The sequence below is a fragment of the Dromaius novaehollandiae genome, chromosome 5 (assembly GCF_036370855.1).
Source record: "Dromaius novaehollandiae isolate bDroNov1 chromosome 5, bDroNov1.hap1, whole genome shotgun sequence".
In the NCBI taxonomy this organism is placed as follows: domain Eukaryota; kingdom Metazoa; phylum Chordata; class Aves; order Casuariiformes; family Dromaiidae; genus Dromaius; species Dromaius novaehollandiae.
In genome coordinates, this window is record NC_088102.1 from 39232666 (window position 1) to 39260525 (window position 27860).

Consider the following 27860-nt stretch of genomic DNA (forward strand, 5'->3'; position numbering starts at 1 on the left):
CCCAGCCCACGCTGGGAGCTTCTCCAGCTGCAAGGCGCCAGGACAGCAGACAGACAGGAAAGCCTGAAACTGGCAGCAGAGGAAGAGTGAATGACAGGTACTGCAGTCTCTGAGCAGACCTGCTGATAAAGCTCATTTTTCCCATAATTTTCCTGAGCTGTCCCTAGGGTGTGAGAACTGGGCTGATCTAACAACTGGGATTTGCTGTGTGTGCTCCTGGACTGGTGCCCAGAAAACCACTGGATTTGAAGGACCAGTGAGAATGCCGCAGTTTTACAATGTAAACACTTAACATGGGCTGCTGTTGCTTCAAAAAGTTTTACAAAGATTAGCTAATTAATCTCATTAGCCATCTGTGACAAATAAAGCACTTCATCCCCAGAGAGCAGGTATCTTTGCTTGCCTGATATGGAGCTGCTGTGTCTAATCCTGGCAGATCATCTCTTTAGCTTAATATTCATGTCACTCTGTTACTGTTCCTCCTCTAGTCTATTTAATTTCAATGTAGTTTTAGTGGTTTCTTCAGAACAGCTATAGCATGGGGGACCAACCTACCTGATGCTACGAAGTACTACAATCTTCATGTGGTAGAGACATAAATCAGGATGGATGAGCACTCTAGAGAGCTGAGATGGGGAAGAAGAGGCTCTGGGAAGCCCAAGGGGAGCAGAGAGTGGTTCTTTGTGTGGCCAGACATGGGGTGGGGTGGCTTTGCAGCTGGGTCAGTCCCAGCAGCTCCAGGCTGGAGTCCTCCCTCAGCTGGGTTTCGGGTTATGCAGCAGCTCTGGTGTCGGTGTAACCCCAGCGCTGGCTGTGTGACAAAACAGGCATTTGTTTCCCCGAGTTCATTTCAGGCTTGTTGTGCGCCAGCAGTAAAGCTGGCCTGTTTGTGGTGACTCCAGTGACAGGGCCATAAAATGAGGAAAATAAGCAATGAAAATATGGGTGGTGTTGAGTGTAAGCATCATCCCCCCAGTCTGCAAGCTACGGTGTGGATTTAAGAAACTGGCTTGTTGGATACATGCAGCATGGGATCTAATGACAGGGGATGGATAGCCCAAAGGGGTAGACCAGCCACGAAGGGTCCTCGTATCCCTGTGCTGTTTGCTCAAAGTGTGCATAGCTGTGCCAGTGTCTTCTCTCCTTTCTCACCTTACTGGTGCTCTCCTGGCTTTTTAAGTGCTGCTCTGTTTTTTCTCCCTTTTCTTCCCGAGTTGCATATTTTGCTATTCAAAACCTTCCCCTGTCTTTGCAGCACTCTCTCGTCTTTCCCTGTCATGCCTGTGCCCAATTCTAACACATGCTCCTTGTTTCCAGCATTTCAGTTCCAAACCTTCCTTGGGTCTCTCTCCCTGTTCCCCCTTGGCCCTCTTTGCTTTTACTGCTCCTGCTGGCCTGGGCACTGCTCCAGTCATTTCACCAGCTTGCTCTTGAGTCTTGCAGTTTCTACTCCTCCTCTCCCTCATCCCTCCTGCTCTCCCTTCATCCCTCTACGTGTTGTGCTACTTCAATTGTTCTTGAATTGTTATAGGGAGACTTTGTCCCAAAAGTCAAAGTTATAAAGTGGTAATCTCACTTTCTTGAGTGTAGCCAGCTAGGTAAGAACAGATGAGGGAATATGGTATGAGTGTAAATACAAGGACATGCCCAACAGCTAACCAGATTTTCAGTGTTTTTCCTTCATTATTTGATTGAAGGTTTCTTTTCCATTATTTATTATTTTAAATAATTTTGTATTCTGTTTTGTATATTTTCATTCCAAATCCCCACAGATTCTCACCATGTCTGTGAGGTCAGAGATACAAAATTTCATTAATCTACCACAGGCACAGCAATTCTCAGAGATCAGTGCTACGCTTTGTTCTTGTTTTTGTTTTGCTTTTTCACTGGAGCATAATCTAAAGCATGGGGATTTTCAGGAGCAGTGGCCAGCCAGAAAGTAAGTAAACTGTAGAGCCTGGATTTAAAGCATGTCATTTAGATTAACAATCATACATAGTCAAAGATCAGTATATTTACTTGTCTTACAAATGCTTTCTGAGGTTGTTCTGACTGAAAGGACTGTTGAAAGCAGCCAGTAGACCTCCCACAGTTTGTGTGGTGTTTTTCATATTCCTCAGTTTCTCATTTGTGCTGAGTATCTGGTTCACTGTCTGACCCATGGGTCTCAGCACAGTCCATGGGCCAAGGAGGATCTGTTGTCTCCATACGTTATTTTTCTGCTTATTGGGCAGATGGAGTATGAGTTTTCAGTAAAAAGTTGTCCTTGTTGAACTAGATGCTAGAAACATAGTGAAGGCACAACCCCTCACGTGCAGACTACCGTTGAGTTAATGACAAGAGGTGGGAGGAGAAATGAAACAAGAAGGTACCATTCACAGAAACGATGTGGACAGGAGGGATCAGGAACAAGCCCTATCTGCTCTCTGGAGATCTTTCTGATGTCCTGAACAGGGTGTCATGTGGCTCCAGTTTACAGAGACTGCGTGACTCCCATGGGGCTAGCTCTGAGGCTGCTGCAGGAGACGTGGCTGTATTTTCCATTAATGCAAATATACTGGAAAATGCCAATTCTTGTCTCACGCGGGGTAGAACCTACATGGATCCACGCTCTCAGAAGCACATACCGCAGAGCTGACAGATGTGCTAAGTCGGCTTTGTTTGCTGGTGTCCTAAAGTTGTGGGAATGGTCCAGCCCCTACCTTCTCTGGGACGCTCCTTGCCTTCCCTGCCCACTGTCGTGAGGAAACTGTTCTGGTCTCAGCCTGCGATGCTGGTAAGAGGTTTGGGATGGTCGTTCCCATTACAGGGAAAGCGTATTGTGCCACAGGGACAGTCCAACTGCCTGTGCGTTTTAGGCACTTTTCACAGTAACATGGACGAAGTAGTTGCCCTGCATCCTGTGCTTGTGGTTGCAGGCCATGCCAGCTAAGGCAGTTAAGACTTTTAACTTCAGGTCTAATTGAGTGGTTATGTCAATGGAAGGATATAAAAATAGCTCTAGCAATAGTACCCTGGAATAGGGGACTCCTACTTTGCTGTGTCTCAGTGATATTTCTGGACCAAATGGATGACATCAAGGAAGCTGACCAACTCATCCCAGCTTGCCCCACAGCCTCAGTCTACCTTCACTGCATGAAGCTGCATTTTTGCCTTCCAGTGCATCTCCACCACTGCAGGTTTTGTGCTGCCCTCCTGTCTCCCCCAATATGCATGGGTACGTCTGCTGGGCACAGCTCCGCTGTGGGTGCCAGGCAATTCTGGTTCACTCTCCCTTGGCTACTCAGGACACAGCATTGAACACTGGGTCCTGAAGCCACCAGCCATGCTGAAGGAGGAGATCAGCACACCACCACACCGGTGAAGGCACGAAGGAGCATGGACGATGGCAGGAGAGGCCACACGTTGCTTTCCCAGCTGAGGGAGTGGTTGCTGCAGCTCCTCTGGGAGGTGCACTGGAACACAAGCCAGGGATGGGTCCCATAGGCGAAAGGTGGGTAGAAAGTGTTCCTGCTCAGATAATTTGCTGAGCAGGCTGCATTTTGGCCCTCTATTAACTAAATAAGCTCAGTGCTAAACAGTGATCTTTTTGCACTGAGCCATGCTGTCCTGTCCAGAGAGATTTTGCAAGCCTGGTCAGGAACAAGCAGTGAGGTAGACTGTCAACCATGATATTCTTGGAGTATCAAACCAAGAGGAAAGTGTCCTGCTGAGACAGCAAACTGGTTTCTCCTCCCCATCTCTGCAGTCAACAGGGACAGGTATAGATGAGTGGGCAAAGAGGAGAAAAAACTTTAGTCATATGAATTGCTGCTGGCTTTTTTATATTCTGAAGATTTCTGGATGTGAAAATGCAGATGTTCAATGGCTGTCACTTAAAGATTTTGTAGTGGGTACACAGATCCAGAGCCTGAGTTTGCTACAGGCATTTGGGAGAAGCTTTAGCTCTCTCCCAGTCCTATGACTTTCAGTCCCCCTGCGATGCTGGCATGGCACAGATTCCCAGGGCATGGGGCAATTTCATCTATGTTGCTAGTGCCACAGCAGAAGCATGAGAGATGGGGGCTAACGGGAGTGCCAAAGCTTTCCTCCAGAGTCAGTCTGCCCCTGATAATTCTCTTCCAGCTTCAAACTCTTTCCTTCACTTTTATGAACTAAATTGCTAGCGAATTGCTGTGCTCATCACAGCTGGAGGTGGTGCTCAGCTCCATCTGATGGGTGTCTGCTTTGGGAGAGGATTGGGATGGAGATGGGGATTGGGAGGCGTGGCATTGCCCTTCTGGATCAGGCCTGTAGGCCCATATCCCATCTCTGACAGTGGCAACATCAGAGGCTTCAGAGGAGGGTACAGGAAACCCCAGAGCGTGCAACTGGAAAGTGCTGCCTAGAGAAGTTTTGTCCTGATCCCCCTCAGTGGATGCTTTCTGCCCCGAAGCAGGGGGGCTGCCTGGGGAAGTTCTCATTATTCACTGAAATGCTGTATCCTCTCCAGAATCTGTCCTGGGTAAAAGTGATCATGTGAAAGTGACTTACACAGCAGTGTTTTGTGCAGGGTAAAAAGGCATGCTTTATAGATTTTCAGTGTATTGCCTCTTAGTTTTTTTCCCAAATCTCTCTTGTATCATGTCAGAGATGATGTACAGAACAGTGCAAACTATTTTCTATGTCATTCAGTCTTTTGAAACCTCCCCACTAAACTAGTCCTCATCTTTTCAGCTGTTCCTCAGCATTTTTTAGTGCTGCTGATATTTAGATCTAATTTCAGCTAAGTCAGATACCTCTCCCCTGTTCCACTGCCTGCAGGGTAAATACAACCTTAATTTTCTGAGAGAAAAGGGACTCTCCCAGGGGTTTTCTGAACCTCCAAAATGTGCTCCTTTATTCATAATTTTGAGGACGTGCTCCAGTAAATTAGAGGTTTGGTTTACAGCAGTTACGATATTCTGTGACTTCTACACAGTGTTCATCAGAGCATATCTAAGGTTAACTGAGCAGAACAAGGCACATTGTTAATGTGATGCATATCAGAAAAAATTCAATTTCCTTTGTATTACCAGAGGTCAATGAGAGGAAGCTTTGCCAGGAGCTCGGCTTAAAAATATCTCTGAAATTTATTTCTGCTCCTGAATGCTATCATGCCAAATCTTTTGCCTCGAGAGTCGCTTGGAGATGCTATCCTGTGACCCTCCCTGTTGTATGAGTCAGTGTACGGAGGGAACACTTGCCTTTCAGCTGTATGCTGGCAACGGGTGAGAGGAAAGAGTGGCAGAGAGTAGATTGCAAAAATATTTTTAGTTGCTTTTAGCCCGTGTGAGAAAGATCCTTAAGAAAGGGAGCAGCTCTCTTCCAGTAGGTTGAATCCAACATGTAGTCCAGACTGAGCACCCGCAAGTGAAGATGCCAAGACACTTTGACTGTGATCCTGTCTTGGGCACAGATCATTGTGCAATTCTGCTGTGAATAAATGGTACTATGGTTTGTCTCCAACTGGAAGCACAAAGCACTTGAACTTAGTAGTTAGTGTTAAGCACTTAGTACTATGCTTTGAACACGAGTGAGGCACCTCGCCTTAGATGTAAATAGGAATAATAAACTCTTCTACTCACAAAGCAGCTTTAGTTAGATGGAGATTTTCTTGTGCTGTGATGAACCAAGAACTCTGTTCTAGCAGGATTTTATTTCTTTTCTCCCTGTTAAAGGTTCTTCATCATTAAGGAAAGTTTCCTGCTCTACTATGCTGAGAGTGAGAAAAAGAGTTTTGAAAGCAATAAATACTTCAATATCCACCCCAAGGTGAGCAGTGTCTGCAGGGGTTTCTAGCTGTTTTTTCATAGGCCTAGCAAGTGAAGAAAAGGTAAGTCTCACTCTCCTTGCAGATCCAGGGAAGCCTCAAAAGAGTGGGGATCAGGCCAGTACCTCTTTCAGGCTCCTTGCTGCCTCATCAGGCACATGGCTCTATTACCTGCTTTTTTCCTGACAGTAGGCTCATCCCCTGGCTTGCCTGATTTCCTAATTGGCTAATGTGGCTACGAGAGTAGTTGGTGGCAAAGCCAGTGGCAGTGCTTACTGCTTTGAGGATTGCTAGTTGTTCCTAGCACGTTGTCCTAGTTCACGTTCATAAGCAAGCGCAGTCACTGCCTACTAATCTGTGTGTGCTTGGCACTGAGAGGCAGCCTCTGTAGCTCTGCCTCTGAGCTCTCGCAGGACAGCTTTGCTCCGAGTCTGCTTCTATCCTCTGTAGCCTGCAGTCTCTAGAGGCTGACGAAGCGTGTGTGCTTCCAAAGGTTTTGGTTTCATCCAGCCTGGTTGGGGGCAGCCGAATGCCCCTCCATCAACACTGTGCGCGTGTGGCATTGGCTTGCTGGTGACTGTAAGGGTGCACCACCTCTCCCATGTTAACACATGTAAATCTGCATGGCTGATGCCATGTCAGCACCCATAAGGAGATTACCTCCTTCTTGATAAAAGAGCTCCCATTTCCATGTCCTAGCTAGCAGCCTTCCCTCCAAGCTGAATGGAGGAGAGCCATCTTTATGCCCTCTCAGATATTGCAGCAAGTCTCCTGATGGCAGGAGTGCCTTTGCTTTTCAGGAGTTGTGTACAATTCCCAGCCTTCTTGGTGTTTCCATGGCAGGGCAGGGGCCCAGAACTGTCAAAGGGTGAAAGTTCAGTTACAGATCAGGTGTTACTGGTTACACTTGGTAAGTTTTGCTGACTGATAGAGGTGCTCTGGTTTGTCCCCAGGGTGTCATACCTCTGGGAGGCTGCATCGTGGAACCCAAAGAAGAGCCCAGCATGCCTTATGCCATAAAGATCTCCCATGAAGACTTCCATGTAGGTAGACTCTTTTCTTCTTCTCAAAAAAAAAGGGGGGGGCATTTATCACTGGTGAGCAGGGCTGGATTGGCAGTTCCTTCCCACCCCACCAATATATGCCAAACCTCTCTGGGCAGACCATCCTGAGAAAGGGCAGTTTAGTATCCCAAGCCCCTCAAGGCTTTGTTACTGGTCCTGCTTTGACTACCAGGAAGGAAACTAGCTTTTTCTGACAGCAGGACATATTGTATTTGCAGACCAGTAGAGAGGTGTTTAGAAGCTCTCCTCAACTCTTTCCAGGCCCTGACTTATTCCCTCCCTATCATTTTATTCCTGCCATGGCCACCTTCTGTGTGGATCTCCTTCCAAGCAATAACGCGTGGTAGGGCTCAGTCGTATTTGCTCCCACATGATGCCTCCCACAGAGGTGGAAGCCTGTGGCAGGCTTTCCTCCTGCCCCAGCTCTGATAGCTGTGTCCAGTTTGCAACCTGTCTGCACAGAAGCATGTACAGGCACCAGCCTCTCTTATCTGTTTTTGTTCTGTTTTGTTCCTCCTCCCCAGGGCAACATTGTTCTAGCAGCTGAATCGGAGTTTGAGCAGGCTCAGTGGCTGGAGATGCTACAGGAGTCTGGAAAAGTGTAAGCTCCTTCCCCCTCCCAACCCTTTTGATTTCCTCTGTAGATGTATAAGGGATAAAGTAGACCAAGTATGGCAAGGAGGTCTATAGGGAAGCAGAGAGGCTTCCTGAGAATAGTGAGACCCTTCCTTGCCCCTGGATCTGTCCTTCCACTAAACCTGAACACTGTGAAACTGGCACAAAGTGTCCTCTACTGGACTGACTTTTCATCACACCGCTAATGACTCCTGGCTGTGGTCTGCAAGTGCTGGGGTGGCTGTGTACCCATGAGGTGTGACTGCTTCTCCCCAGATCCCAGGGCACTCGGGCCACATGTGAGCAGCAGGATTTGGCCTCCTGAGACAGTTTGATCCTGAAGTGAGGAGGCATGCTAAATCTCAGGGGAAGGGGTGGTATTGCAGCATTTCCAGCCTATTAAAGAGGGCTGAGAGAGGTTGCTGCATGTGTCTGGATATTGAGCTTATAGTCTGCTGGGAATATCAGAGAGATTTGATGTTCATAGGTCACCAGCCCTGCAGTCTCTCAGCGCTCAAGAGTCTGACAGTCAAAAGAGCAGCTGTGCTGCAAAGGTAGAGCAGGCTTTTCCTGAGTCTTTGTAGATGCAGGGAGAGGTAAGACTGGAAAAGGGATTTGACTTTCCCAAGCCAGGTAGAAACTTCCAGAGTTGATAGGGCCTTGTATTCAGCTATAAGACTTAAAAGTAATAAGCTCTTTTGCCTGCCCTTCCCAGCTGCGTTATGATATATCTGATCTCTTGTGACTGTGGAGAAGAAACTTGCTCTTTCAGGCAATCTTAGCTTGTAATATCAGCATGGGCACACATGTATGCATGGTAAAGGAGGTATCTCAGTTACATTTCCAGCTGAAACTGGAAATGTTCATTTATAATTAATGGGGAACACAGTATTATGGTGGGTCCTTTGTCATGTAGGTGAATGTCAGGGGCTTTTCTCCCTCCCTAACTTGCTTCACATGTCCTGAACCTGGCCAAGTGGGAAGGAGATGCCACCAGTTCTGTTTTTTTTTTTTTTTTTTTTTTTTTTCACTGGCAGATTGGTAACATTGTCCCCGTGGTCAGCTCAGCCTGTGCCAGCTGCAGCAAGAGCATGAGGATAAACTGTGGCTTGTAACAACACTGTTTTCTAACAGCTAGGTGCAGGGCTGGCCAATAGAGAAATGAAGGCTAGCAGAGGAGACTGAGGACAAGATCATGGGCATGGGAAACCAGCCCAGGCAAGCTCTGTGCTGCTGCAGTGAGCCTGCTTCTGGCGCTAGAGCAAACCCCATCATCTCCATAGGGCGATTTGGGCTGCAGCACAGAGCTGTCAATTAAAGCTTCATGGGAGGGTAAGCAGGGCATTAGATACCCCATGCTGTGGCCAGGGACTGCTCAGGTTTGGCAGGATGAAGTGCAAGGGACACATGGCCCAAGGCAGGGCTTTGTCACCCACTCAACTTGAGCAGGCTTGGCCTCTGCAGGAGAGGAGGGCCCATGAGTAATGCAGAGGTTTTCCTTGGATAGCATAAGGCTGCACTTGCTTATGTCAGTGTCAAGTTTGGTCCCCAAATTATTGCCCTGGGCATTGATCTGTCTTTCAAGTGTGGAGGGAGGGAGCGTGGCTGCGCAGCCCAGGAAGGTTCTCACAAGCAAGCCCTGGGTGGCTGCCTATTTCACAGAGCTAGCCCTTATCCAGTCCTTGCTCCGATTTTCCAGCCCTGGTGTTCAAAACACCCACTCCCGTCGTTTGCTGTTGGTTTCTCTGGGATCAGATTCATCCTGTATCAGCACTTTACAGGGAAAACACACACTTTCACCCACACGCTCTCACTGAGGTTGAAGATGTCTACCTGCAGGCAAAACATCACCTTTTTAACTAGTTCTAATTTCCTCTGCACTTTAGAAATATCCTAGGCTTTCATTAGTTGAAAAGAAACCCATATGCTTGTGAAGAGCACAAGGCAGCACTTCAGCTGCTGGAGTTGTGAGCTATCTGGTCCTTAGGGTAATTTGTGTTAATATAATTGGCTGTTTTTTAAGAGACAAAGTACAGGGTGCCTTGAATTTGTTTTATAGGAGGTTGTCAGCTTACAGTTTAAAGTATTCTTTCTGAAAAACTACAACTTGGGGGCTCACAAAGGGGCCTGATACAGGAAGGTTTACATGTATTTAATATTCATTAGCTCCCTTAAGACCGATATGATCTAACAAGGGTGGCAAAATTCTGAGCAGCAATTGCTGTTCCTGTATATGCATCTGTATAAATAGACTGGGATGCACTTTATGTATGCATTTTATGTATTTTATGGGTGTAGAGACTGTTTCCTAATGGATCAAGAATAGAGGTGAGCAGCAAACTTCATTTCTGGTTCTATTTTTGATTTGTATGTCCTTGTCCTTGGTTATTTAATCTCTTATTAAAGCCTGCCCTGTCCATCAACTTGACCATTACTGGGCATATGCCCCACAGAACACTTGCAGCTTAGTTTCGTAATGTTTTCAAGGGACCTTGAGATCTTCTGGCTGATGGTGCTACAATCATGCAAGGTACTCTTTTGACATGCCCGTTTCCCTTAACTCTCCTTACTTGCCAGCAATTCATTTGGCTTTCATCTATGGTTTGTCATTGTTTAAGCAGGGAGATGCACTTACCAGACAGTGAAGGGCAAGACACCAAATCTTTAGTGCCTTACTAGTTTAGCCAGGAAGTGATTCCTAGTTGTTTCCAGGGTAGATGGATAATGGATACCAGAAGGCTGAAGATACAAGACTCTGGGGAAAAGTCAACAAAGGGTTAATGTTTAAAGGGGAAGGGTGGCTGTAATAGAGCAAAATATTGGAAAGGCTGGAGAAGGAGATGCTGCTGGCAGATAGGAAGCATCACGGGAAGTTAGCCAAGTTAAAAACTAGAATTTGGTTCTTAACAGTCTGTCAGGATCCATTTAACGGGTTCCAGGTACATCCTGTTGCAGCTGGTGGCTGCACAAGTGCTGGGTTGGCCTGGAGAACCTGTAAGACTCAATATAGCGATCTCCAAAACACTGGAGAAATATTTGACTAGCTGTACTGCGTTGATGTACAACTCTTGGAAAATCTTTCCTGAGTGTCAGGGAAATTTCTCTAAATTATGTGTGTGTGTGCGGGGGAAAAATTTAGAGACTCATTGATCCTGCAGAGAGTCTCTGTGTTTGAATTATTTGGTAGATTTCTAGGCTGAGCCCCCCACCTCTCTCTGTGGGAGTTTTAGCTCTCTTTTTTTGCCTGCTTTGTGTCTGGTCTCCCTAGGACCTGGAAGAATGCCCAGCTGGGAGAAGCAATGATCGAGAGCCTGGAAGCCCAAGGACTTCAGCTGGCCAAGGAGAAACAGGAGTATTTAGGTAAGAAACTGTCTTATTTCCAAAAGCCACAAAACTCAAAATGACCGTTTGCCTTTCTGGAATTGCCAGTGTGGTCAAGCCAAGCAAATACAGGTTTTTACTGATGATTTTTACTGGATGAAGCTTTGAATAACCAGCAATTGAAAATCAGGTTTTAAAGGGAGTCAAAACATGAGTGAAGGTTACAGGGTAGGATTTGGATGGACATCAGTGTGGAGTATGAAAGAAAGTATGTTTCTCAGCCAGTGTGTTGTAATCCTGTAGCTCCTCATGGATGGACTGTACAACTGTTGCCTTTACGAGGTTTGAATGTGCCTATTTCAGCTTTTAGTTCCTGGGGAGCTGCCTGCCAGGCAAACAGCTGGTACCTGTGTCACTGTGAATCACACAACACTAGTATTTCTTATGCTGATCACAGCTGTTTGTACATGGGTTTTCCTCCCCTAGCTGGATTTTTCATCTTACTCTGCTTGGTATTTGTCTGCATTTGGCCACACTATCCATGTTGAAAGTAGGAGCATTTATACTGGCTTGTTTGAGGTGTCTGATGGAGGTGGCTAATTTCCCACTACTCTTTCTGTGGGTGACGGAGAGAGAACAGTTGCTCCAGATGGTTGTAGAGTAATTTAGGTTGGAAGAAACCTCAGGAGGCCATCTAGTCCAACTGCCTACTCAAAAGCCAGGCTTTGGGTAACAGTACCTTGGGTGGTCTGACTGCCTTGGGAGCTCCTGCTGTCTCTCCCGACACTGCCTATTGCAAGAGCCACAGGAGAGCAGCCTCTTTAATCCTGATGCCTCCTAAATTATGCTCAACTTGGGGATTGCTCTGCTTAACAATTCTTCTAGCCCAGGGGCTGATGGGTACCTGGGTGAGCACAGTGATTTTGCATGGACTGTCATCCACTTTAAACCAGCTAGCAGTACCTTTGGGTGCTTCCAGTTGGTGATGTGTTAAACAGTGGCTCCTGGTATCTACTCCTAATGATCAGGCCACTGGAGGAATCTTGAAGAGCCTTTTGCATTTCTGTGTCCATGCTGATCAAGGCTGATCTCAATATATGGTATCACTTTTAACAGAGGTCATAATTAAGTATCAAGGCATGCTCAGTCTAACCATCTCAGTGCCATTCACACATGTGAGCTGATGCATTGGCTCACATTTGAGGTGGGGACAAATGGTCCATAGTTTACAAAGAGACAAGAAGTGCTGAGTGGAGGGCCAGGAGAGATAAGTGAAAAGATTAAAACCAGGAGAGTTTTGCCAAAACATTTCTTATACAGCTGACAGAGCAGACTGCAGAGCTCAGCACCACAGTCTGATAAATTCAAGCTGATGGAGGAATAGAGGAATGCACCTTCCATGGCAAATAGGAGCAATATATATATTATATATTTCACTGTGTTCTTGGTCCATGACAGAAGTATTCACAGCTGGTGAACTGTCACAGTTGGTTACTTTCCCTTGACAGCTATTGTCTATTTATTCCTTTATAACTGCTGAGGCTTCTGCCTTATTATTAGCCTCACATTCAGTGATCTGTGTCCCTCCTGTAGTTAAGTTTTGAGGTCAGCATCCTCCCTGTCTGACATGGGCAAGACTGAATCATAAGGTGACCTGTCTGTCTGTGCTTGCCTGGCGGCCGGGTGGCAGAACTGAGAGTTAAACCCTAGACTGAACTATGAGGAACTTGTCCCAGTCTATTTCGCTATCCCAGTATTCCTCATGGGCTGACAGTAACTCTGGGAAAGCTCTTAGGAAGAGATAATAATAAAAAATTCTATTACTTACATGTTTTCCTCTGAAGTTTCCAAAACTGAAAGACTGCTAAAGGGACCAAGCCCTGGGGCAGGCACCACGACTACAGAGCGTTGCTGTCTGAGGTTAGCGTGCAGCACAGAGGAGGTGTGTCAGGTCTCAGGGCAAGCGCTACAACAGAGCCGCCGGTGGGCATGCGTCTGCTCTGGAAACGAGCAACTGGCGGTGACGGTTCCTGACTTCAGCTACAAGTTAGGTAGCTAGGTTAGGCAGTTGATTTCTTTAGGCTCTGTAGCTATGTCTAATCTATTTGTAGTCATAGTTTTGCTTAAATATATGGTCCATCCTTCCCTCTAGACACGCACCAAGCTATTACAGGAACTTGTGTTTGCACAGTAAAAAATACAAAATACAAGCTATCCACCTTTATCACTAAAATCAGAGTCAATTTTAACAAGCAAGCTCTACTCATAACACCAGTGTAATGGAAACAAGAGGAGCAGCAGCCTTCAAGACTTCACTGTGGGGAAGAGCTCCTAAGAACTATTATTTAACACCTTTTTTTAATCTCCAAACCATATAATTTAGCTGTTTGTTTATTCATAGGATCTGTGGCCCCATAATAAACTGACATTACCATCTTCTATTGACTTAGCACAATTCCCCTTACATTTATATCACAATAGCAACATAATTATAACTTTGTCTTTACTTAACACTGCACAGCATGTGGTCAGGACAACTTACCTCTTAGTCCTGTCAAAACTACTTTTTTCCTGTTGGTTCAAAGCCTATTTACTCTAACATATTATAATGCTTTTTACCCTACAACTTGATAAAAATCCTCAATACTTCCCTTACCAAACATAATCACCCATATGCCAGTCTACTTTATATGTTTCATCAAGGGCCATACCGGCCTTTGCCTTTCCAGGCAAAGCTCTTCTCTTACTGATTTTAGTAAAGCAAGATTTAGTAAAGATCTAATAAATCTAGTGAGTTAGTAAAGTGAGATCTCTATTCATATGGGCAACAGCTCCCCACACATTCAGCAGAGTTTTTGCAGCATGCTTTGGAGATGCTTTGGAGGCCTCCATTGACTCTAGAGGGAAACTGGAAAACCTAGTCTCCTAGCAGTGCGAGAGCTAATGACAGTTGTGGAAAAAATAAAGTGCTCTTGAATGATCGTGAGGGTTGGGTGTGCCTGGGGTATCTTAACGTAACAGCAGAGAGCTGGCAGTGATGTCCTAAGGGCTGGTGGAGAGCGTGATGTGCTGGGTGGGAAGGACGGGGCACTGAACTGTGTGAGAACTCCTGACTGGCCTGTGTGCAACCTTGTGCACCCACTTAACCTTTCTGTGCCTTTGCTTCCTCACATGTGAAGCAGGGATAAGGATGTTTTCCTAACTCAACTGGAAGATGGTGAAGGTTAGTCTGTTAATGCACTTTAAAGACCTTTTGAGGAAACCTTAGACAGAGTACACAGTAATACAATTATTTACTTTATTCAGTTATTTCATAGGAGAGAGATTACAGAATATCCAATTAGTGCCATTTTAGCCTTTGTAACCTCCCAGACAGAGCAATAGGGAATGCTGCGTGGTCAAGCTCCAAACAGTGCTTCATGCTCGTAAACATTCCCAGGATATAAATTGCTTTTCTTCGCATTTTGCCTGTGTGTGTGTGTGTTTGCAGATAAGCTGATGGAAGAAACAGAAGAGCTGTGTCTGCAGAGGGAACAAAAAGAGGTGACTATTCCTCATAAGCCAATTCCCTTCAACTTCCAAGTAGTGGGCCTGGGCGTTAGGAGCTGTTGGTTTGAGAGCACACTGGGATTCAGAGGGAGGAGTGTGGGGAACAAAGGGAGAGTCTTCAGCCACTCTCTGGGTTCCCCATGGGTGAAGAGAGAAATAAGAGCCATGCCATGGGATGGGTCCTGGAGGTGTATCCCTGATCACCTTTCCAGGCACTTTCATTGGAGCATGCTATTTGCATGCTTCAACTGATTGTGTCTCCAGGAGGCCAAGGGAAATAGGTTGGATTCAGTTCACATTCACTGGGATGAATTTAATGCTTTTTATTTGGTAGATTCAAAAAGATTATGCCAACAAAGTTGACTGCCTAAACAGTAAAACAAAACAAAACAAAAAATGACCAACAAACAAACAAACCCAGAACTGATCGCGATCTAGTGTAGAAATCCCATCATGACAAATCAGGAGCAACAAAGCAATGTGGTTGGTTCTTACGATAAACATTGACCTAGGGAAAGCCCCAAGGGAGTGCCCCCTTAGATGTGACTATCATACGTATTTTATCAAGCTTTATTATTGTTTTCTGAGCTATATTATATTTGCTTAATATGGTAAATCTAGCTCATTGTCACATGTATTGGAACCAAATCTTTACCAGTTTATTTATCAGCCTCATAATATTACTGCAACATAACTTTGCAGGTGGGATGTCCTATTACACAGCAGGAAAAACTGTGTAGATATAGAACACCATATTACAGTCTTGCAGACTGCCACATACTTTCTTCTCCAGTTAATCCATAGAGACTGTCACCCCTGTTTGGGAAAAGACAGCGGTGCTTATCTAGGCTTCTCAGGCTAACATGTTTCCTGTTTACTTTTCTGCAGAGCTGAAGTCCAAAGATGGCCTGGCCACTTCTTTAGGGCTAACCTACTTGTCTCTTTACAGTGAGACATCCCTTTCTGGTGATGTAGGCTGCTGTACAACCCAGAAACACAGGGAGGAAAGTGTGCTTCTTGTTCAAAGACCCTGGGACAAATCTCTGCTCTTACAAGGATTGGTCACAGTATCTTCTTTGCCTGTAAAGAGCGGATGGGGCCAGGATAGCTTGCAGGGGTTTGTTGCCAATGAAGGAATGAGCATATACCTTACTGAAATGTGGTGGTCTGACCTGCCATGGGCCTGAAGGACGTCAGGGCAGTGTGCTGGGAAAGCACTTTGTTTAAACCGTGCACCTACTCCATGGAGCAGCACTCTTATTATGAATCTGTGTGGTGTCAGTGCTGTTTTGGGACCTGCTTGGGCCTGCAGCAGGAGTTCTGCATAGAAGATAAGGCTGCATGTCTGTGGGGGATCCAGCTGGGAGTGGGGCCCTTGCTGTACTTTGTCCCCATCTCCCCTTCTGCAGATGAGGGAAAGCTGGCAAAATGCCCCTATTTGGTCTGGGTACTTGGCTGCTCCTAGACTAGGAGAAAAGACCCTTTTACCACTTCAGGCTAGCTGGTAGTCATCAGCACGCTTAAGCACTGCTTTGTTAGCACAAAGGCAGTGATAGGGCATGTTGGCTGGTGAAACTGTGCAAACCTAATTGTGCAGTCTGTGTTTTCCCATCCAAGTGGGATGAGAAGTGAGGTTGACTAGTAAAGCTGCTGCCCTTCAGGAGCAGCAGCGTTGGGGCTGTCACACATCTGTTTAGGCTTTCTGTGTCTGCACATGTGGATGCCTGAGAAGGTATGTGCACTTTGAGTCCAACTTTCCCAGGAGGCTTTGGGTATTTTGTACATGTGCTGCACAGCTGATCTGTGCAGGGATTATGTCTGGGATTCCCAGATGCCTGATAGCCTGGCTGGGACTATTCAATGTCTGGAAATCCTCAGCCAGCCTTCAATCCCTTCTAACTGCCTGTGGAGAAATCAGACATGGTGGTCTACATAGTGCATATTAAAAGTCACAGGCGTTATCGAAAGGGAAGCCACTTCAAATTTGAACATAGCAGGGTATGTTCCTCTCCTCCTTGCCTCCAGGAACTTGAGCGTCTAAACCAGGTATTGGAAGCAGAAAAGCACCAGTTTGAAGAGGTAGTGCGGGAGCTGCGGCTGGAACAGGAACAGATCAGACGGTAAGGGAGGAAACTGGGCAGGGCAGGAAAAGGACAGGAACTCCCACACTGAATGGTGGTGTGGTTGTGAATCAAAAAAGTGGGTAAAACACGCATGTTTTGTGTATGCAGGAAGGGGGCAAATGCAGTATTGGCCAAAACAGAAGTGGCTGAGATGTGTTTACTTGCGTTTGCGATCAGTTGTGTGGCCAATAGAATACAGCTTAATTTCATTTTGTATTTAAGACTCCAGCAGTCTCCTTTTCAAGCGGACTGGGACATGAGCAAACCCCAGAATAGTCGAGGTTGTATGGCAACAGACAGGTGTTATATTTCAGAGGGGCAGCTTTCTTACTCCTCTGACCAGCCATATGCGCTCCAGACATGTGAATATGGTTTTCTGCAATTGCTTGGGAATCAGCTGAATGACACTGGGTGGATGCGAGAGTTGCCACACTGAGAATCATTTTCTCTTTTTAACAGTTTTACTATCCCAAATACAAACAACCAATGTATTTAGAAAGGGAAAGATCCAAATGTTTTGCCCTAAATGTTGAAAGGGCATGTTATGCCATTGCCCTTTTCTTTTTCCTTTTATTCCCTAAATGACATCTCAAAAAAACTGGTGGATTTTGCAAACCGCTTTTGTTCTGATAGAAATATACCTGCTTACAGAAAACTACTCTGTCTGAGCAATTCCAGTTGTAACCTTGGACCTGCTCTTGCTAGAGAAATACACTAACAGTTGGGTTTGATTTAATGGTCAGGAAGCACAGTTAAGTTCCTGGAGACCTGTGGTGTGTTCAAGCCATAATGTTTTCTGGCACACTCCTGCCTGGGATTTCTGACTCTTGAGGGCTGTCTGTACAAACCACTGCTAGCAGGTCCTGCATTCAAAATCCACAGCCTGTGCAGCCTGAGTGCCATTTGTGGGGCTACTGTTCCCCTCCAATAGCTATCACCATTTTTGCTTCTTTAGGGAGCTAGAGCTCACAGCCCACTCCCTTAAAGGAGTGGAGGAAGAAAAGAAAGAGTTGCGAAGCCTGACACAGTCTTTACAGAAAACCCTGGAGGTGAGTGACCACTTGTCTCCTCTGGGTGACAGCATTTTGGGAAGAATCCCTGAGAAGTGAGCAGGGCTGAAAGCAACGCTGTCATATGGAATGAATCTCAAATCTGCTAGTGTCAGAGTTGAATCCTGTGCAGATTAATGGATTCATTCAGTAACAGATATGAAGGGCAAAATCCCCTTCAGAAAAGGGCTAGAGGTGTCAAGGAGTTCAGCAGAACTGAACTCTTCTCAGCAGTGCCAGAGGATATGATGTGGGGTAATAACCATAAGTTGCAGCTTGGGAAGCTGAATGTCAGGGAAAAAATTTTCACCAGACAGGGCAGGTCAAATGGGCACTGGGAGAAGTTCTGTAATCTCCATCCTTAAAGGTTTTCAAGACTTGACTATACAAAGTCACGCCTTGTCTTTTTTTGTTAATGAACCTACTCTGAACAGAAGGCTGGACTAGAGGCTCCCAGATGTCCTTTCCAACCAGCGTGGCTATGATGCTGTGGTAGCTCTCTGATATTTTTGAGCTGCAATTCCCTAGGCCATTGCCCTGGTAGAAAATAGAGCAGCAGAGAGGCATTCCTTGTTCACAGAACTGAATATGGTTCCCAGAAAATCGGGTACCTTGTGAGAATTTAGGAAGTAGAGCGCTGACGTATTAAACCCTTTTTTCCCTGGCATCACTCTGGTAGATCTGGTGGGAAGTGTCTCTTCTAAATGTATGTAATTTTTGAAATTTCCATGCAGCTGGACTGCTGAAGCCTCAATCTCACCCTTAATGTTCTTATCAAATCCTGCAGGTTGGTCCAAAAACTTATTGTTGATGTTCCTCTGAAATCTCCTTGCCCACAGCTGTGGGTATGAAAAAAGAACTGCAAGGTTTTGGAAGGGACATGCATGCTCTAGTTATACAATGTACTGAGCATTTCACAGGAAAACAGTAATGTCCTATTGCCCTGTAGCCAGAAGCACCACAGAGGGGATTCCTCTAGTCTACACTTAAGACCAAGGTGAGAAAAGACCTGAAGGGAAGAAGTGGAAAGTCAGGGAAGCTGCTTGCTTGAGTGATGCACTAGGGAAGCACAAGCCTGCATCTCCTGAGCTGGCTCCTTGCTAGCATGTCACATCAAAAGAGTCTCCAAACTAATGCCCACTCACCCGCATAAGCAAAGGCTATGATGGAAGTTTGCTCCCAGAGAGGCAAGCAGGGATGGAAAACTAGATTTAGTTGTTTTTAACCCGAGTGAGGAATATGGATTTAAGAGTGGAGGGACTCACTAGGGAGGAACTAGGCAGGAACAGGAGCAGAAATTTTAGACCTGGCTGGTACTCACAGTCTTTATTTGTCCTTCTTAAGGAGCTCTCGGTGGAAAAGCAGCGAACACTGGAGATGCTGGAAGAGAATGAGAGCCAGCTCCCACCTCCAACCAGCCCCAGCAAAGAGCAAAGCCCCAGCTGGGGACTGCATTGCAGCCTGCAACAGATCGAAGAGAAGATGCAGCAGCTGCTGGAGGAGAAACTCCTGGCAGAGAAGAGGTGAAGTGTGGGCAGGGGCTCTTAGAGTGATGCCAGGGACAGGGGCATGAAACAGGATGCCATACAGTGAGAAAGGGCTCATGGGAAAAAAATTTGTCCCTCCCTCCCTCCCTTGCAGATGAAAAGCAATCAGAAGGGGCATGGCTAGATATTTCCAGTCTTAGAACTAGGATCACTTCCAAACTTTTCACCCATTTACCTGAGACCAGCACAGATGAAATCCTTTATAGTTTTCATTCATGGGTGTGATAAAGGGAAGAGGCCAACATTACCTTGGTCTGGCTCTGTTGTGACAAATGATGTGGCCATCTTGTTTTTTGGCTGCCGACACAGAACAAGTATGGAGGCCTATCTGATTCCTATGGCAGGAGTTCAGGTTACGAACGCTTCAGAGAAGATGGGCAGAGTAAGGCAGGGCAGCTGAACCTGCTGGCACTTGGCACTGCTCCTTTCACATCAGGGCTGAGGCACAGGAATTCATCTGGTGCTCCTGGACTTGTCTATAGGAAGTGTTTGGGGCTCGTGAACCTGTTCTGGGGGTTGAGAATATCCCTTTGAAGAACTATCCACCTGGCTCTTTCTCCAGCAATGCCTGCATAACTGATGTGAAACACAGATCATACTGAGGAAACTGTCCCCTTAGTGACTCTTTACTGAGGCCAACCAGATAGTTACACACAGTCCATGAAGATATTGAGCCCTTTCCTTCCTGTGAGTTGTGCTGGGGTGGGAATGGTGATCTTCGTTTGCTGTGCTGTGCTCTAGGATGAAGGAGAATGAGGAGCGGTCCCGAGCCCTGGAGCAGGAGCGGGAGTTTTATTCTTCCCAGTCACAAGCACTGCAGAACTCGCTCTCGGAGCTGACTGCAGAAAAGCAGCAGACGGAGAGAGACCTCAAGGTATCAACCACATATGTCACAAATCACTGTCTATAGGCCCTGACTTCTCTCCCTTTCCCTTCCAGTTCATCCTCTATCAAGTAGGAGAGACTTGTTTTTATTTTTTTTCATAGTGTGATCACTGATTTTCTGCTACATTTCACATCATGGTAGCACATGAGGTTACCATCTCACATCTATGTTTCACTGTTATTTATTTTCTCATTCTAATGGCTGATTAACTTGTTCAGTAAGATTCTGTCCGTTTGTTACTGTGAAAGCATCATCTCAAGATGAGGAAAACAAAGTAAAATAGAAAAGGTAGACACAATCAAGAATATAGATCATTTCAAAGAAACATCAATATGGAAATTACAGAACAGGGCAGAAATCTTCCCTGTCTCACTTATGTTCAGTGAATCAATCTGAACATCTCAGTTTGGGTATCTGCAGAAGAGAATTTCTGCGTAACCTTGGGTTCAAAAGCAGAAGAACGTAGACAGGGCGCCAGCCCTTTCTTTCGTTATCCCAATAATGGAAAATACCTTAATCTATGCAAAGGTAATTGGACATAGTTATGCTATTTTATTTTAATCCAAACAAAGTAAAGTTATGCTTATTATTGGCTATTTGACATTCAATGTATTTTTTTTGGTCCAAACAACTGCAGCTCATTTTTTTTTTCTGTGCCTCCAAGATTTTCTTGTCCTGTAACCTTCCAATTGGCCTAACTAAAGTGAAGATAACCTAAGCTGTACTAGTTACTCATATAGGCTAAGCTTCCACTCATATTACTGTTTTACATCTGATCGCTATTGTATACTGTTTCCTAAACTATTTGATTTTAAGTACTGTGCAACCCTATGTGGGAATTCACTGCCCTTTCTCTCAAGTCTGCCTCAGCCAGAAAGATGTCCTGCTATTCTTGCTCTGCTGCAAATACTTGCATAAGTACAAATTCCTGTGTTGAAATACCATCTCTGATTCCATATAGCTCATACAATGAGGAGCAGCAATGAAATTGAAAGAGTAAAGGGGAGTTACTAAAACAAGTCAGTCAAGTTTAGATTCTGTCTGAAAACATGAGGAACAACTTTTATGTTTTCATATGTTGTTTCTGTTGCTTTTCTTTATTATTGTCTTTCCATATTATCTGATTTGTTAGGTCCCTTACAGACTTTGTCAATCAGCAGGATGCTTATGTTACACAAGTTGTTTTTCAGGAATACTTATTTTCTTTCTCTTCCTCAGGCTGAAGTGAAAGTGCGCATGGATCTGGAGAAGAGACTGAGGGAAGCTGAGGAGGCACTGCAGAGCTTGGAGCAAGGCTTAAATTCTCTGGATCGCAACCAGGAGAAAGAGGAGAAAATGAAAGCAGATGTCAGTAACTTGAGAAGTAAGTCAGTCATCCATCTTATCTATTGCTGAACAAGTCTTCTGGGAGGAACCATTTCTACTCATCTTCCCAGACACAAAAAGGAGTTTCTAAACTAGCAAGGCTGCACCTAGTGCACTCTCCAACACTTTGTACCTCTACCACACCTTCCCTTTGAGGAGTCCAGATGTGCCATATAGATACTTGGTGTTTTGCACTCCTTTGAGAAAGGTCATTATTATTCCAGCCTTGCCTGTTTGATGGAAAACAAAACTAGAGGCACAGATGAGTAAATGCTTTCCAAAAGTTCCAAAAACAGGAAAGCTGTGGCAGAGCTGTGACGACTAAATAGGTCTGAGTTGTGAGAATCTTTTGAGTCTCCTCAAGACAATCTTTTTTTCTCAGCCTTCATTACTGAAACATCAGTGGTTAAAGGAGCACTGTGGTTGCTGTAGCAACATGTTGGTAGGTGACTGAGCAGGTGAAGCTTGGACTCTGACTCAAAGCTGAATCACTGCATCGGCCTAGCATTGCCATGGTGAAACAACTGCAGTCTGCAGGTGAGATGTGAACCCAAGGTTTCACATGGCTTATTGCTGAAATTTTGCTCTCTTTTTTCTTTTTTTTAAGATGGGGAATTACCCTAGAATCTGGCTTGAGTCAGGTTTTGAAACTGATATTTGCAGCTTTAGAGGAAATTTTGCTTTTTTGCTATCTTCAAGTACAGTGTGGTCGAAGCTGTTAGAGCGATGCTGTATCTACACAGTTAAGGCTTCATTTCAGTGAAAGGTAGATGTCTTTGGCCATTATAGAAAAATCAATGTCCTGTGGGATTCCGAAGCACTGACTGATATGCGCGCACACGAGCGCGCACACACACAAAATAATAATTATTCAGTGGTTTCTACATCAGATTCCTAAACTGCAGCCAAAGGCATGATTCTGAATTTCACATGGGCTCAGAGCCAGGCTAAGGAAACAGAGTTAAAATGGATTCATTGAACTCAGTGCTTTGCCAGAGCTGAGCTACCCCCACAGAAGTAGAGCAGGTAACTTCTGGCACTGAATATCTCCCAACACTCATTTCTGGTCAGAGATTTTGGGGGTTGTTTTCTTGTAAAGATTAAAGATGGGCTGAACAGAACACTGGAAAAAGTGAGAGACGTTTAACATCAGCCGCAACACAAATAGCATCTTCCATGCAGCTCAGCCCTTCCAAGTGATTGCTGCAGCTCTACCCTGTGTTTTCACACCAGAGCTGGGGTGCAGTTGTGCGTGAGCCCTCTAAACAGCAAAGGATCGGGTACAGTCAGGGATCTGGTAGGAAAGCAAGGCAGGAAAGGCAGAAGATATGTTGCTTAGACCATAGGATGGAAGTGAGCCAGGGACAGAAAAAGGAGCTTGTGTGGCAGGTTGAGGCAGAATATTGTCATCAGAGTTTGGACATGGGGCTTTGAATGGAGCATGTTATTTGTGTACGTGCTATGGGTATGAAGAAATCCCTGGCCATGTATGGCTTGGATGCTCTCACCCATGCCAGTGCTGTTAACCCCTCCTTTTCCATAGGTCTAGACTTGATTGACTTTAGAGTTCCTTGAAAGAAAGCAGCAGTAAGAAGGCTTCAGAGTACTCAATTTTTAGAGAGCTGAAGAGAAGACTTATTCTAATATCAGAGGAGAGAAACCTGGCTTTGTCTATTGAATCCATTGTGGAAATGGCTGAGGGGGAATGGGTTACTGCCATTCTTTCCATAATTTGAGTATGCATCTGTGCGTTGGGAACTGGAGGTTTCTGTGATTCTGAACTTGATCATCTTGGTGATATTCTGGAGCTTTGTGGGTTGCTGTTTGTGAAGAAGTTGTAGGGAAGTGTCAAATGTCATTTCCTGGCTCAGCCCATCAGCAAACACAACCCCTGGTGACTGGTTCTTTGCTTGAAGCATCTCTCCTGTTACCTCTCACAGTGTTGTCCTCTCCTCAGAGTTCTTTGAAGAGTGCATCCGCAATGCTGAGCTGGAGGCCAAGATGCCTGTGATCATGAAGAACTCCGTGTACATCCATAAGGCTGCCACTCGACGCATAAAGAGCTGCCGCCTCCACTGCCGGAGAGCTAGTGCTTCATGGAATGATTGTAGGTGTTGGGCAGCTTCTTCCTTTATATCCAGCAGGAGCAGAGATGTGCAGATGGGGCTGAAAGAGCAGTAAGGTCTGCAAATGGTTTACATTTTTATTCCTTAGCAAGTACCACAGAGCTACAGAAAGAAAAACTTGTTGCTTCTCTGTCCAGACAGCAGGCACAGAGTGCATACTACTTGCTCTCTCTTCATGTAGGCAGAAAGGTATGCATTAACTGCTGTGATGCTGTGGGGCCCCAGCATGAACATATGCTAAAAGTTGATTTCAGCTTAATGATAGAATCATAGACTGATTTTGGTCAGAAGGAACATCTGGACATTATGTAGTCCAGTGCGATGCTCAAAGCAGGCAGACTTCAAGGTTAGATCAAGTTCTACAAGAAACCTTACCTCAGAACTGTAAAGAGGAAAGATGTGTTTCCATGCTGTCAGCCTTTTCCTCCTCTGAAAACAGTAATGTGAAGCCGTTTGAGAGCAACAGTTAACTTGTCCCTTGCCAAGCCCTCAGACATGGTGATTGCATGGCTCAGGTGCTCTAAAACTTTGTCTTGAGTTTGAATATGTGTCCCTGCCTTAGAGCATTGACCTTTCTGTGCTGCTCTCGTTTCAGTGAAGCAGTCCCAGTCCTTCATCTTTTCCCAGGCAGAAGCTGATAGCATTCAGGAGCTGAAGGAAGCAGCCAAAAGACTGAGCCGGGACCAGCGCTTCCGGGAAACTCTCTATCAAATCATGAGGTCGCAAAAAGATTCTGCCTCAGGGGATGAAAAGTGACCATTATTGGGAGGGAGCTTCTGATCTCAACTTGCCATTCAGCTCTGCAAAAGTTAAGTCATTTGGCATGGGGTCAGAAAGGAGATTTGCCATTTGGTGAGGAAAGCAGGGGAAAGTTGTGTGTAAGCAATTCCCTCAGTAGACAGTGACTTTGCTTTAGTTTGAATGCTCCTGGTAGCCTGGCAGCCCTGCTCTGCCTTTCACTCCACATCACACCCATTGCTTCAGCTGCTTATGTTAGGCTACGTTTTGCCAAGATACCACAGTCAGCGTTAAAGTGAACTACAGACCTTAGCACAGAGAGTGCCTCTTCCTTTCTTTCCTGTCTAGTTTGTCTGCCAAACACAAGTGCTTCTGAGAAACTTTATTAGCCTATGGTCCAGGTAGACACAATCAGACACAGCTTACCTGTTCTGCCCGATCCCCTGCAAGGAATGGCATGCTGCAATTATGAGTGCCAATTATTAGCTCCAGTTATGAGCGCTTTGAGGAGCATATTTCCTGAAGACTGCAGCAATCCCAGCCTCCCAAGCACAGGCAATGATGTCAGACACAGCACAGCCTCCTGATGCGACAGCATTTCAAGCAAATGATAGCAGTGCAAGATGGAGACAACCTGATAATGCTGTAAATTTGGCCCAAAGAAGGATCATATGTAGAGAAGAGCTTTTAGGTAACTCAGCAGCTTTGATGCAAACTGGAGGGGGGTTGTGTTGTGCTGCCTGTGCCTTCTCACACCAGGGCAGTTGGCTTTGTCACAGCCAGAGAAGGAGCAGAGTTGTGTGGAGAAGGTGTTACCTACAGACAGACTCAGGGTGGAGGAGCCTTTGATTCAGCTCTGGCTTCCTCATCTTCTCTGGAAAACCAACCTTAGGAGAGGTGGGTGAGGAGTGCCCAGCAGTGAAACCCACTGCTACTTTGAGAATTAAACGTTGTCCCCAGCAAGCTGTGAGGCAGTGCAGCTGTGGAGGTGCAGGAAGCCACCCCTGTGTGTGCTGTGGTAAATAGCCCATAGCCAAGGCTTTGTACTGCTCTCTACCAGTCCTCTTAATGGCAGCCTAGGCTATCTTGGTCAAACCTGGACCTCTGGCAAATCAAGCAATAGTCAGGCTGGAATAGGAGAGGCGCTTGCACAGCTTATTCAGAGCGGGGGTCCTGGCTGGCCTCCGTCCATTTCCAAGTGCTCACCATGTGGTTACTACTGCAGGGGAGGATTCGCCCTGCTTGTGGTTATCTTGTACGCCAGAAAAGAGGAATCATTTTATTGTGCAAACCTTACAGCCTCTCCCACCTTCTTTAAGCAAGTAGCTGGCCTATTAATTATCCATGCCATAGTAACAGCACTGTTCAGTGCTTATAGATCACGTGACAAGCATGCTCAGTAGAGTGACACCGTTATCCCTGAGATATAAATTGAGAAACAAGGTATAAAAGATACAAAGGTGACAAAGTTAGCAGCAGAGGTACAGATAAGGCTCAGGGGCTCTTAAGTGCAGATTTACTGGGGCTTTGGGGGTGGGCTGCATGCCTCACTAGTACCCTGGGTATTGCATATACCCTCTGTGTCAAGTGACCCTGGGGTGGCTGCTTAGCCACCCGTGCAGACCGTGTCACTGCCCAGCCTCAGGGTTTGGCTTCTTGCCACCTAGGTCGCTTCCTACCACTCCAGTGCTGTTTCTGGGGAGGAATTGGGGACGAGGCTGGGGAGGGAGCCCTGAGCTGCCCGCCAGGGGAGAGGTGGCGGAGCGTTCAGGGAGGGCACGCCGCCCAGAAGAGCGCGCCGAGAGCCCCCGGCGGGCACATGTGGCCAGAGGAAGAGCACTGAAGACATGGCCTGTGTGTTACTGTTCACGTCAATCAGTTACTGACTTCTGACAGGCAACAGGATGTTTTAAGCAACCAGAGGGTCCAGCACTGGAGGCTGATGTTTTGTAGTGACAAAGGATGTGGTAGGAAAAGGGAAACTTGCATCTCCCCTTAACACTCCTGATCCTTCTGTGTTTTTCACTCATGTTTGCCTGCTAGAATGCCACAGGCAAATTCTTGCTCCTACAGGGCTAAATAGCTATTAGAAAACCATCCAGAGCCTGTTTTCCCCTTTACACCTTCCTATCAACATCTCTGGTTATTTTCCAGTTACAAGATCTTTATTATGTAATGCTGGAAGGGACAGAAAACAAGTACAGCCAGGGAACACATCTGTAATTCAGACAGTTAAGAAAATCACCTTGAGACTTGTGTATGCAGCACCTTTGATCTGTTACCATCAAATGCCACCATATCGGATTTATAGAGGTATTGTACTCAGGAGATAGCCATATGCGCTCTTCCTTTACTGTGCATCTTGACAGCAATAAATAAATAAAAATTACACTAACACTAGAGTGAATTCCTGTGTTTTTGATACACTGTTCCTGAACTGATATTAAATTGCCCCTTCAGGAGTCAAGAGAAATTGTTGTGACAGTCTCATTTAATGCCTGTGCACTTGTTTGGCTTCACTGGGTGGTTGTTGTGTTACATGCTGAACATCACCTCTGAAAGGACTGTATGTAAAATGCTTTCACCCTTGCCACCACTTCCACTCACTTTATTTACTACACCAAGCCTATTTCACCAAGCCTATTTCCACTTTTAAAATGTCTATAAAGCTAAAGCCAGGATATACCAAATGTAAAGAAATCATCTGTCCCTTGCTTACCTGGAGCTAGTGAGCTTTCCCCAAGCCATGCCCTAAGCTGTATGTGGCAGTGTGCTGGCCATCAGTCCTTCCTTACTGCAGATATGGGTCCTGCAAAGGGACCTACCGGCCCAGACCCCATGAGCTCCCCAGCAGAGTCAGCACAGAGCTGGGCCTATGCACTGTAGCATCTTCCTTGTGTGGTGCTCTCCTTATTCTGCTCAAAAAGACAGAGAAGTATTGATTTCAATGTTACATTGATCTGTGTGTTTTTAATGCCATACAGTAACAGGAAGACAGCTGAGTGAGCAACCCACATCTGCTCAAATGTGCTCCATTTGTAATCCTGGGCCAGATCATTTTCTTCTACTGAGAATACTTGGAAGGGAATGAGAATTGCCTAAATTGTTCCCTTGTGTCCAAGGATAGCAGATGATATAGAATGGTTTGCACCTCTAAGAGATTTCTCCTTAGAAACTGCAGAAGAGCTAGACAGGTTCTGAAAGGCCTGTGGCCCTTCTTCTGTTATCTGCACCTTCTGGCTGTCAGCTAGGAGCTTTTCAGTTCTCTGGGGGCTTTCCCAGTTGTCTTCTTCAGAGATGCCTTAAAACACTGTGTCATTTGCAAATGCTGCCAGATGTGGAGCCTACTGATTCTCTTCTGTTTTCTTGCTTGCTTTTCCACAGTGTGAACAGTGGCTCCCCCTAAGGTTTATTTCAAGGATTAATTTTGGTCTCAGCATAAGATGTGTAAAGCCTCTGGGCTGTTTCTCTCCAGGGTGTAGAAGAGTGGTTCCTGCTCTGTGGATGGGATTTGGCAGCTCTGGTCATCAGCTCCCCCAAAGCTTTGCTATTGCATGGAAATAAATGGCGGAGAAAAGCAGGCTGCACTATCCCAGCTGCTGCTTCTAAAGCAGAGAAAGTGAAGAAATGGAAACCGCCCTCAGGGTCAGAAGTCAATAATAAAGGATAAATCGCTGATGTGCATT

The 27860-nt window shown here is 45.7% G+C and overlaps 1 protein-coding gene across 4 annotated transcripts in view; it reads left to right on the forward strand.

Moving 5' to 3' along the window:
* The window catches only part of PLEKHD1 (pleckstrin homology and coiled-coil domain containing D1), a 38130-nt gene extending 11561 nt beyond the window's left edge, over positions 1-26569 (forward strand). For 2 of the 4 annotated variants that reach the window (XM_026095860.2, XM_026095859.2), the window contains 12 exons: positions 5700-5793; positions 6745-6834; positions 7380-7456; positions 10739-10830; positions 14282-14334; positions 16366-16460; positions 17419-17512; positions 18857-19035; positions 19801-19933; positions 21164-21308; positions 23268-23417; positions 24032-26569. In XM_026095860.2, the coding sequence (XP_025951645.2) occupies positions 5700-5793; positions 6745-6834; positions 7380-7456; positions 10739-10830; positions 14282-14334; positions 16366-16460; positions 17419-17512; positions 18857-19035; positions 19801-19933; positions 21164-21308; positions 23268-23417; positions 24032-24192 (1363 nt within the window). In that variant the 3' untranslated portion in view covers positions 24193-26569. Of the gene's footprint in view, positions 1-5699; positions 5794-6744; positions 6835-7379; positions 7457-10738; positions 10831-14281; positions 14335-16365; positions 16461-17418; positions 17513-18856; positions 19036-19800; positions 19934-21163; positions 21309-23267; positions 23493-24031 lie in introns of all 4 variants that reach the window. The other 2 variants (XM_026095862.2, XM_026095863.2) reach the window with 2 other exon arrangements.
* Positions 26570-27860: the final 1291 nt, after the last annotated feature.